General features: G+C 38.0%; 3 protein-coding genes across 4 annotated transcripts; 2 read left to right on the top strand and 1 right to left on the bottom strand.

The window, feature by feature from the left end:
* The first annotated feature begins 2,085 nt into the window (after nt 1-2,085).
* Nucleotides 2,086-2,942, top strand: LOC108992186. Its single transcript, XM_018966652.2, has one exon. It carries the CDS (start codon nt 2,086-2,088, stop codon nt 2,917-2,919), a length of 834 nt encoding a protein of 277 aa, XP_018822197.2. The 3' UTR covers nt 2,920-2,942.
* Nucleotides 2,943-6,603: 3,661 nt separating this feature from the next.
* Nucleotides 6,604-8,150, top strand: LOC108992203 (probable sugar phosphate/phosphate translocator At5g25400). Its single transcript, XM_018966678.2, has one exon. The coding sequence runs from the start codon at nt 6,765-6,767 to the stop codon at nt 7,812-7,814; it is 1,050 nt and encodes a 349-aa protein (XP_018822223.1). The 5' UTR covers nt 6,604-6,764; the 3' UTR covers nt 7,815-8,150.
* A 134-nt stretch (nt 8,151-8,284) lies between these two features.
* On the bottom strand, nt 8,285-10,846 carry LOC108992201 (pentatricopeptide repeat-containing protein At4g21065-like). 2 transcript variants are annotated; one of them, XM_018966676.2, is made up of 2 exons: nt 8,966-10,846; nt 8,285-8,828 (listed from the first exon to the last, which is right to left on the bottom strand). In XM_018966676.2, the coding sequence occupies exons 1-2, from the start codon at nt 10,816-10,818 to the stop codon at nt 8,825-8,827; spliced, it is 1,857 nt and encodes a 618-aa protein (XP_018822221.1). In that variant the 5' UTR covers nt 10,819-10,846; the 3' UTR covers nt 8,285-8,824. The 2 variants fall into 2 exon arrangements, with proteins under 2 accessions (XP_018822221.1, XP_018822219.1); XM_018966674.2 differs by having other exon boundaries at nt 8,285-10,846.
* Between the last annotated feature and the right edge of the window lie 1,202 nt (nt 10,847-12,048).

Below are 12,048 nucleotides of genomic sequence, written 5' to 3'. Positions count from 1 at the left end.
TTCTTTCTCATTTCTTCATTTCTTGTTCTTGATCAATCTCGGTTCTTGTTATATTCTGTTCTTTCCTTATTTTCTTCAGTGGGAAGTGAGGAATACCATTACAATTTTGAGGGTCTTCTGTTTGAAACTTGCAGGGCAAGGAGTGTACTCAAGTGGGTGTAGAAGTTGATCCCAATTACTTTGTGGTTGATTCCCCCATAGCCATCATATAACTGTTCAAAGGAGCATTCAATATTATTTGGTGTTCAATGTCGAATTGAAGTAGAAAAAAATTGATTCATCCTGGAATTAATTCAGAGCTCCGGATGTGCATGGAACCAGCAAGTTAACCTTCCAGTAAGTTCTTTTTTCCCCCTTTTTCACATATTGGCTTTTAAGGAAAATATATATTTTTTTTTGTTAATAAGATGCTTATAGTAATTATTTTGAGATCATATTTGTAGTTTTAATCGACGACTTAGAGAAACCCATAAAAAAAAAAAAAAAATTTACAACATAAACAGGGGATATTTGGCAAGTAAATTAATGGGTTAGAATGCCTATTCCACACAACATCTAATATAAAGGACATGAAAAAAAGAAAAAAAAAAGGATTTGAATAATAAAACTTGTGTTTTATTTAACGGCCAGTCATTGCTTGGGCTGTGTGCATGTTCACAAAGTTCACTGGTCAGACATGCTTTTTACCCCCACATCGAATGTCAACTCCTGCTCTTTTCTATTAATTAACAATTTATACAAATTTTAAATAGATAAATCTTAACAATAATAATAGTAGATCTTACTTTAAAAAAATTAAAAGATAATTACTATAGATACAAAGAAATTATATAAAGTAAATTTATAAACTTATGTGACTTCATAAAATCTATTAGATCTACTTTATAACAAAAATAACTTTATTATCTGATGTACTATATCAAACCATATCAATTTATGACTTTATTTTTGTTTAATTCTTTTGTGGCTAAAGTATTTTCTTTTGAGATTTTTACCTAACATAGTTTTGCTATTATTCTAGGGCAAAACTGAGCTATACGGCAGGTAGTTTGCTTGTTCACTCTCTTTGTTGCTTTATGAAACAAGACTGTAGATGGAACACCGCTGCAATTTTAGCAGGGCAACTGGTTGGTTACCTGTTCTGGGCCTAGTTGATATATCCAAGGGACCAAGCTTATAGACTTTGATCATCCAAAATTTCTGAGTTCTTAGGGTAAGGTACTTGCTTTTGAAATCCTTTAAATCTTAACAACTCATTTTAACTTCAATTGTTTAGCATTTTAGATCTATCATATTCACTAATTCAGCATTTATCATATTCATCGAGTAGTTCCAATAAATGCTGAGTTGATGAAATCTGAACCATTAAAATTGAGATTAGGATTTTTCCAACCAGCTAGTACAATTATTCCTGTCCTTGTCACTAATGTGAGAAGCCTTAATTATTGAGCTTCAAATAAATCTCGAAGCCAAAATATGTAGGTAGTGTGACTGTGCACAGCATAAGTTGTCAAATTCAATGCAAGTTTAGGTTCATAAATCCTAAAGTGCATTAGAATTTGGATGTCATTCATGGCCAAGATTTTGAGTTTTTATGCAATTAAGAGAGCTTATAGTGAAAAGAGCCATAGAAGGAAAGTTCATTAAAGCACTAGGAGTGTTCTTAGCTGTCACTGGGAAATACATCTGGACTCTGCAGATGAAGTCTGGAAGATGCCACAAGTACTTGTATCGGTTATAGTCACAAAAAAGAAGAGATTTAAAAGACGAGCATGCAAACACTGAAAGGGGATTAGGATTAAAAACAAGTTGTGGGCCGGAGTTCTTTTGACATTTCCTGTCAGAGTACCGGGCAACCTCGTATTGATGGCTCAGGGAACTGCTACGCTACACACGCTCCCAATTTTGACCATACCCAATGCAGATCCTGTTTGCCACATCTTGCCGTAAATGGCCCTTCTCAGGATATATAACCGAGTGATCCATCCCCATACTCCCTTGCATTCGTAGGTTATGCCAACAACCATTGCATTTGCTTCCATTCTTTTTACATTTTCCCTTCTTCCACATACACACATTTTCATGATGGCCTCAGTTAGCCTCGAGGAGCTTCATCATTACCACAAAATTGATAGGGATGTATTCTCTCGACTGGTTATTCAATTTAAGCGCGACCCTGCAGAATCCTTACTTGTCATGGCTGTTTGGCTGTGGCTTGAAGAGAAGGGTTACCCGAACATTGTAGTAAAAATGGTTGGGTTGCCTGATACTATTGTGATTGGATTAGCAAATGAAGCTGTTTTATGTTTGAAGTGTCTAGAATCCAAGACTCCTCTTGTGGCACCAGGTGGTGGCATTCCCCTAACTGCAAGACTTATGGAAAGGGACATTTCTTTGCAAATGTTCAACCAAAACAGATTCAGTGCAATCAGTGGGATAAAGAATTTTCTTAACAGTGTTTGTTGTCATATTTTTAACGATATTCTACAACGTGCTCTGGATGGCACTTCCCAAGTAATTTTGAACCAGCCTCTTGTGGTTCCTAGTTCTACACACCCACTATTTGGTGCCATAACTGTAGTACCAAAGCCAATGGGTAGTGATTTTTCTATTGGTGGATTATGGGGTTGGCAACCAACTGATGGTGTTACAGAGGATGATAGGACAATGTTTCTGACTTTCTCGCGGGGCTTTCCCGTGCTGGAAGAGGAAGTGAAGGAGCATTTTACAGAACTTTATGGGGATTGTGTGGAGAGTGTCCAAATGGAGACCGTCCCTTCCAATGAGCAACCCTTGTATGCTAGAATGGTTTTGCATTCTGTTACTTTTGTTGATCGGATTTTGAATGGGAAACGCATATCCAAATTTCGGGTCAATGGCAAACACATGTGGGCTCGGAAGTATGAACGTCGAGAATAGATCATCTAAAGAGATCAGCCTGATTCGAGAACTTCTATTTTCCTTTTCTTTCTTTGCATATCGCATCTGTAATAAAACATGGTCCTGGGGTGGTGGGTTTTGGATATCCCTTGTCTTGAATCAGATGCACGCTTCTTTATGTGGTTCCTGAAGAATTTACTTTGACCATTTTCTTGGCAATTTGTTTAGCCGTACATATCTTCCTTTTTCTAAGAAAGGTCAGTGTAACGTTCTTCTTCTTGAATGGGCTTTTGTCTTTTCGATTTTTTGGGTCCAGAATGGACTTCCGTCAGTGTATGTTTTTCAGTGTATGTTTTTCTACGAGATCCCACGTATAGTTATGTGAAAAATTCTTTCCATCAGTTTTTATTTATTATTTCTTATTTTATACCTTATAAAAAATATTCTCATATTTTATAAAAAAAAATAATTATAAATATGAGAAGTATGAGTAAATAATAACTGATGAGTAGAATTCCTCTAGTCATATATAGAGACAATAACTCCCATTATTTTGTCATAATGCGAGTTACAAGTATGGAATTTTGTAACACTTGAGAGTAATGTTATATTTAGTTGTGAAGTGTGTGGTTTATTAAAAAATTAATTTTTTATTATGTAGATTTTATATTTATTTAATTTTTTCAAAAAAATTAGATAACACTTGCATAATTTACGATTATAAATACTATTTTTTTTGTTCAAAACTCTTTTGAAGGGTTAACATTTCAGAAACAAACGCTAAGAACAGCGAGCAAGTACGGAAGGTAATTAATTATATCTCACTTTGAGAAACATACTGTAATTTTTGTGTTTATACGAGGAACTCATGAATCATTTGATCCTTTAGATTTGCTGGGAAAACATATTTGTTAGCTGTCAAATAAAATGCAGGTGGCGTTGTACGGAAACTAGCCGTGGAGCTTACACCTTCGTGAATGAATTCGATCCAGACGGAAACCACATTGGAATCGGCACATCGAGATGACACATCCGGTTTCAGCAAAGAGTCTTAACAACATCGGCATTGACCTCTAAAGTGGAAGAGACATCAAGCTGGTTATGATGATTGGAATGATCATGTGCTTGATGTTTCTCAGCCATTTAATAAAGATGACGTCTGACACAGTTCCAAGTTCTGTTTTTGTGGGCTTTACGGACTCTTAACGGGACTCTCCTGGAAAGCCATAAGGTAATTGATTGGGTCTTCACGTCACTGCCATTGCCATTGATCCCTTCCATCGGCAAAAGGCTTGAAAGGATGACAGGATTAAGACGACGTATGTAATAGATAAATGAATTTATAAATATCGTATAATTATTTAAAAAAAATAAAAAAAAATAAAAGATTTATATAAAAAAAAAATTTTTTTTAATAATAAATTCTATTCTTTTTTAAAACAATTTTATGGTATTTACACAATTTACGATCGTACGTAATATTACATTATGTAATATTTACATTGTTCTTCCAGTTTCCATGGTTTTGTTTGGGTACATTATCCTGCCACTAAAAAAATAAAATGCATTATTGCTATGATTTTTTTATTTGTTTGAAATGCTATATCTGGTTCTGCGCATATATATATATATATATATATATATATATAAATATATTCTCTAGAATATAATGAGTTTTGCGTTAGATCTCAGTCAAACCATGCAAGCTCAAATAATGCACGCAAGATCAGGAAAGAAAAGTCTTCGAAAAGCGGTGTCTGAAGTGGCAGATAATATTATCATATACAAAAGTGGGGTATATACTATATATTGTTTTGGTTTAGAAATTATTATAGAAGAGAGCGATCGCTCAACTGATCATCAGCTGTCCCGTGGAAGCTTTGAGTTATATGTCGTATCTATATCCATGAACGTTCGTTCGTCGTCTCATAGTACTTTGGATAAAACAAATATGATTAATTTTTCTTATAATTAAAGAGAAAATATTATAGTTATAAAAAAATTACATAAAATAATTTGATATGAATTGTTAGATTATAAAATTATTTTTATTATAAAATAAATTTAACAAATTAAATAGAATGACATTAATTTATTTATGAGATTATTTATGCAGGCTATCATGTGTTGGTTGGGCACCATATTTGACTATTTCACACACCAAACCTTTCTGTTTTGTCTGTGATCATTCATTTTTACATATATAATATTAATTATGTGGTCATTCAGATACATACAGCATATTGAGACAGCTTCTGTAAACATTGATTAGCTCTTCGGGTCCTCACGTTACCTAACTTGCAATTACCTACTACGTACCAAAAAAACAAAACAATCAGAAAATTAACAAATAAATACCATAAATAATGTCTAAGTGCTTTGAAGTTTGATCCATCTTTGAATGAATATATATATATATATATATAGAGAGAGAGAGAGAGAGAGAGAGAGGCTTATTTAGCCCATATACACGAGGTTCATAATTATAATGAGTCATAATTAATGGCTGCTTAGCAGGCTGATAAAGATCATATCATGCCCTGTGGAAGGACTTTTTTTTCCTTCCTTCAAGAGCCTAAAAGTAAAAACTGTTCTCCATTTGAAATTCTAACATGTCTTTTAGAGTGATGGGAGAGACCCTTTTCCAGCTACCCTGCCACGTCGATCCGTCCTCATGAACACGTTTTTATTAACAGCGATGATACTCTGCCGATCGTTTATTGTGCTGCCTAATCTAAATTATATATATATTTTTAAAAAATAAAAAAATAAACTTATGGTCACTTTCTTAATTATTAAAAAAAAAAATTAAATACATAAAATTAAGCTGGTAGCAGCTTGTTCATGCACCGCCCGAGAATTGCTTTTGACAGTTCATATAAACTAGTTTTAGCATATTCTCTTGCTACTTGCTTTATTCAGCAGCTAGCGTTGACAAACTATTTAAGATCATGAATATATATAGATATAAAAATTCTTCTCATTAATTATTATTTACATATTCATATTTTATAAAAAATATATTCATATTTTATAAAAAAATTATAATAATAAAATGTAAAAATAAATAGTGACTAGTAAATATATATTTCTTAACATATCCTTGAAAAATCAAGACAAAGCTTCACGTTTTCAGATCCTTCTCCCGCCCTAGGAGTCGGAGTGGCACAAAAAAATAGGGATTAGCATTATTGACCTAATGATAAAGATAACACCTTCCTCAGACGTTATCTAGTAGCTTTGGAATTCTAGCAAGCTATAGAACTAATTAAGTAGTAATTAAATTCTATTTCTAAGAATATTAACGTAAGATTCGGATAATATTATTATATTATATGATGAAAAGTTGCGTGAATGACAATGTTTGTTATCAAACAAATATTTTTGGAAACCGTCCTGCACCACAGTACTTCTAATTATGTAAATTTTTATTTTTATTTTCAGTATATAATAGTAAAATTCTTCTTCAATTCAATTATTCACACCAATTTATTTTATTCACCATTGGGCTTTTCCATTGATGATGTTTTAACGGGCTTTATTTGCGTTTGCGTAGGGGTCATGTCATGACTCATGATTGATTCACATTTGGACATAGTTTTTTTTCTTTATGTTTTCCTAAATTATAAAAAAATTAAATAAATTATTAAAAAAAAACAAAAAAGAGTAGAGAAAAGTGAAAATCCAAAGAGGCCCATTCTCTGCCACAGACACATCAACGTAAAGTCGTAGAGTTTTATGCCACATATAACTCCTATCTCCCCTGGTCTCCTCTGCCTAATATATATATAATATTATTCCTTTTCAGATTCAGTTTCAAACTCCACTACTGATTTTCGAATCTGATCCCCAGAGTGAGAGCGAGAGCGAGAGCGTCGGCTACAATGGGCAAGGGCGGCGCTTCAGGCGACAGCGTCGGCAGGAAGATCTGTAAGTCTTACACCTATGTTTTCATCTGGATCGTCCTCAGCTTTTCGGTGATCGTATACAACAAGTACATTCTGGACAAGAAGTTGTACAACTGGCCCTTCCCAATTTCCCTTACCATGATCCACATGGCCTTCTGCGCTTCCATCGCCTTCCTCCTCGTCCGCGTCCTCCGCCTCGTCGAGCCCGTCTCCATGTCCCGCGAACTTTATCTCTCCTCCGTCGTCCCCATCGGTGCACTCTACTCCCTCTCTCTCTGGCTTTCCAACTCCGCCTACATCTACCTCTCCGTCTCCTTCATCCAGATGCTCAAGGCCCTCATGCCCGTCGCCGTCTATTCCATCGGCATCCTCTTCAAGAAAGAGTCCTTCAAGCCCAACACCATGGCCAACATGCTCTCCATCTCCCTCGGCGTCGCCATTGCTGCCTATGGAGAAGCTAAATTCGACTCCTGGGGTGTCATTCTCCAACTGGGTGCCGTGGCTTTCGAAGCCACGAGGCTCGTCATGATCCAAATCTTGCTCACCTCCAAGGGTATCTCCTTGAATCCCATTACCTCCTTGTACTACGTCGCTCCCTGCTGCTTCGTTTTCCTCTCCGTGCCCTGGATCTTCGTGGAGTATCCGTTGTTGAAGGATTCTTCTAGCTTCCACTTCGATTTCTTTACCTTCGGCACCAATTCTCTCTGTGCATTCGCTCTGAATCTCGCGGTGTTTTTGCTGGTGGGAAAGACTTCGGCTTTGACCATGAATGTGGCCGGCGTGGTGAAGGACTGGTTGTTGATCGCGTTTTCGTGGTCGGTCATTAAGGACATGGTGACACCCATTAATTTGTTTGGGTACTTTCTTGCTTTCTTGGGTGTCGCCTATTACAACCACTCGAAATTGCAGGCTCTGAAGGCGAAGGAGGCGCAGAAGAAGGCTGCCCAGGTCGATGAGGAGGCTGGGAGGTTGTTGGAAGAAAGGGAAGAAGATGGATTGGGAAAGAAGAGCGAATTGCAAAATTGATTTAATTAGGAGCTCTAGAAATTTTAATTTGTGGAAAAAATGAAGGAAGAGTACGGAAATAACGAGAAAGGGATGAAATTGTGCTTCTTGTTCTGCCAACTGTGGTTGTTCTTCAGCAATGTTCAGGGATTTTAGGTTCGGTCTGTTGCTTATAGTCCATTACACTGTGTCTTAAGAGTATCAAATACCCTCTTTTTTTCCCTGGATTATGTTTGTGTAGGAACTCGTTCTTATAAAATATTTGCTATGGTTATTTCTTCATATTTAACGCTATTATGATTTGGTATGAGGTGGATATCTACATGACATGATAGTTGGGCTCACATTCTGGGGTCATTTTGTATATTTCGTTTGATAATGTAACCTTTATCACGTAGTTTAATTTCAAGTCTTTGAAAGAAGGAAAAAACGTCTCTTTGAAATAGGAGAGCGATTTCTTAAGAGATAGACAAACGAACAACAATTTCACGAGGCACTATAACACTGAATTAGTATTTGCACAAACTCGCTTATTACACCTAAAGGTCTCCAGAACTTTAGTTCGGTGATTGCACTATAACAAATGCGCACTCATTTGGAACTTCTTAGTTCTTATCATTTGGGGAGTCATGCTCTGTGCTGGTTTGTTGAACCTTCTCTTTCGTCATTGCCTTGTGCTGGTTCTAAACCAATGGATTGTAGATCTCTCTCTCTCTCGCTTTCTCTCTTGTCCTGTGGCAACAGAGCTTACCTCAACTACGAAACCTTATGTCAGAGTATTTGTTGCACCACCTCCTGATCAGCACGGCAAGACTGATTTTCCAAGGCCAATCCTCTATAAAGAGTAAAAAGCACAGTGGTAACATGGCTCTCTCTCAAATAAGGAATTCAGATCAGTGGCACCAACAGTTTTGTCGCACACCGGATATATTCCTAAATTTGTTCTTCCGACAGACAGGCCTTCCGATCAAACTTTGGGGAAGAAACTTGTCCAGTTGTAACGTTGATAGATGGATCAAACTTTGGCACGGTTACCTGAATGATCATGAGAGGGGGTCAAGGAGGATCTAATCCCGCTGCAGTTCTCATGAGATTCCATAAGCAAAAAAATTATGGCTTCATTTAGAAACTCAAGAATAATGAAATGACAATTAGATTATCAGCATTGTCACCAGAAGTCTTTACACGAGCAGAACCCTTCCCTGAAATGGTGAAACCGGTTCCGGTCCCTCACCACTATTTCTCGATTATAAATCCTAGATATGAATTTAGTAGCAGCGTGGCAATCATTACAAACTCGCAAATTCTTCACAATCCGAATAGGAGTTCCTGGTGGGGTATTAAGAAGGGCAAAAGCAATAGCCAGCTTTTCGCTATGCCTGTTCAAGGCGTCTTCCTTGTCTTCTTCATCAATATCCAGTAAGACCTCTGACGTGGTGGGAGCATATCCTGCTCCCTTCAACTCCCTCCCCATTTCCTCCACCATTTCATAAATTTCCTTGTACTGTCTTTGTGATTTATCTCCAGCTACAAATTCATAGATTTCATTATCAAGCTCAATCATAGTGCTCCCAGGAGTCTTTGTCATCCCCTTCTTGTCCATCACCTCTCTAATTTTGGTTTTCTTATCCCAATGGGACATTTTTGCATAGATGTTGGAAAGTAATACATAGTTGGATTCATGCATAGGCTCATTCCTGATTAGCTGTTTAGTGATGTTCTCTCCAATCTTGAGCTCGCCATGAGCATGGCAAGCACTGATCAGGGTTCGCAAAACTATTGGGTTTGGCTTAATGGGCATTTTTTTAACAAACTCCAGTGCCTCTTTGACATGTCCTGCCCTGCACAGCATATCCACCATACATCCGTAGTGTTCTATCCTCGGCACAATTTTAAATTCTTTCGTCATTGAATCAAAATGTTTTCTGCCCTTTTCAACTAACCCCGAGTGACTACAAGCAGAAAGCAACCCAATAAAGGCCACATCATCTGGAGCCACCCCAGCTCCTATCATCTCTTCGAATAAGGAAACGGCTTCGAAACCACGACCATGCATTGCCAGACCACCAATCACAGAAGTCCAAGAAACAATTGTTCTCTCGCTCATGTTTCTGAACAATTTCAGAGCTTTATCAACATCGCCGCACTTTGCAAACATGTCAATGAGGGCATTACAGAGCTCCACATTCTTCTGAACCCTCTCTTTCTCAATATACGACTCAACCCACTTCCCAAGCTCAAGCGCACCTAAATCCGTACAAGCAGAGAGAACCAAGACCATAGTGATCTCATCTGGGCGAACTCCCACCATCTGCATTTTCCTAAACAAACCAATCGCATCTGTCGACCACCCCAGTCGGACATACCCTCCAATCAACGCACTCCAAGACACAGAGTCCGACTTCGGCATCCCATCGAACACCTTTCGAGCAAACTCAATCCCTCCACTGCAAGAGCTATACATGTGAACCATAGTATTCTGAACATGAGCATCATCATCAAATCCCAATTTCACAACCGATCCATGAAGGGATTGACCCAAACTCAAGACCCGGAGGCCAGCACAGGCCTTGAGTACAAATGGGTACGTGAATTTATTTGCCCAAACTCCATAATCAAGCATAACATTGTAAAAATACAAAGCTCTTTCCTTTGACTGACTAGTTTGAGCATAGGCTCGAATGATGGTATTGAAAAGGAAGGTATCGTAGAGCCGGGTATCAGCGTCGGGTGAGAATATAAAGGATGAGGCATAGTCAATAGCGTCGAGATCGGAGGAGGTGGAGGCGAACTTGGTTAGGACGAGAGGGTTGTTATGGAGACCCAATTTTAGGATGTGGGTGTGGGTCTGGGCGAGCTTCGGAAAAGTGTTGCAGGTATGGTCCTGGAAGAGGGCCAAGCAGCGCTGCTCTGCTGCTCTTTTACTGGTGGTGGCACTGGAAGGGTGGTGGGGCGACGATGAGGTGGTGGCCGTTGCCACGTTGATGGTACGTAGCAACTTCGGTCTTATGGCTGAAAATTGCATTTTGATCGTGGGCTTAGACTTTGGACAGACGAATGTCACAAATCAATTTTTAGCGAAGAGTTACTGCTAAGGAGTCACGTTCCAAAAAAAAAAAAAAAAAAGGATAAAATAAGTACAAAAATTAAAGAAAATTGCGTCCTACTTCACATTTGTTTTTTTTTTTGTCATTTAAAGAAAGTTGTACACGCACTTTCCAGGCACGGCTGTTTATTGGTATAGCACATAATTGGTAAAAATCTATACTTCATTCTTTGTGTAAATGCCCCTTATACAAGCTAATCAGAGAATCAATCATATATAGGTTGTTACGTTAAGAAAATTTAAACTATCCGATGCTCAATACTGAATAGAAACTAGTTAAATTCGATCCAGGGGATCTTGATCTTGAAGAAGCATCTATTTGGATGCATGCAAGATCAATTAATCCTCTAGTAACTGATCATGATGAGTCTTTGGCTGAGGTACTCCCACATCAAATTCTGCAAATACAAAACATATCAGCATTAATGCACGCCGATAGGCCTGTAAAAATGATTGTTGTCAAAACAGAGGAGATACGATGATGGTGGACGAGACTATTACTGTATAAACTCGACGTTGATTTTGGAGCTATATATGGAGAGGGCGCGAAAGGCTTTAAGAGACACGGTCATTGTTGTTGGGCATGGGTCCTCTAGACAATGATCAAGTACCTACACCACTATGTATTCGCCGGTGCATGGGCTGTACTGGGGATACGTGCCATAACGATGAGAACGACCATGATACCGGTAACTGCCACTGATGCACCGCATTCGATATTTCCGACCACATGCCCCTCCGTTGTCCCATAAGCCCTCCGACACTGCCGCAAAATATCCGTTTGTGGGAAATTGGTTCTCGTCAATACCGTTGCATTGCGTTGCTTTATCCGGGAAAGAAAAAAAAAAACTTTAAAGAGGAAAAACCATCGATAATACAAAGTGATTTTTATACTAATTAAGGAAGACAGTGAAAAATACTAGAAGAATAGATTCATGAAGAGGGAAGAAAACAATACGAAAGTGCATGCATGCATGGGATGGGAGGTGGAGGGGTTTGATGCTAGAGCTAGCTACTTACGCAAGTAGGGAGGAGCATAGTACTTTGCCGTCCCAACGTCCCCGAGAGCTCCAAGAATAATATCAAAGCACATGCAAACTAGCGGAAGCAATGTTGTTAAGAAGGCTGCCGGCCTCATTTCGATAGTTT

Source organism: Juglans regia, chromosome 11 (genome assembly GCF_001411555.2).
Source record: "Juglans regia cultivar Chandler chromosome 11, Walnut 2.0, whole genome shotgun sequence".
In the NCBI taxonomy this organism is placed as follows: domain Eukaryota; kingdom Viridiplantae; phylum Streptophyta; class Magnoliopsida; order Fagales; family Juglandaceae; genus Juglans; species Juglans regia.
This window is presented reverse-complemented; position numbering and strand designations above follow the sequence as displayed.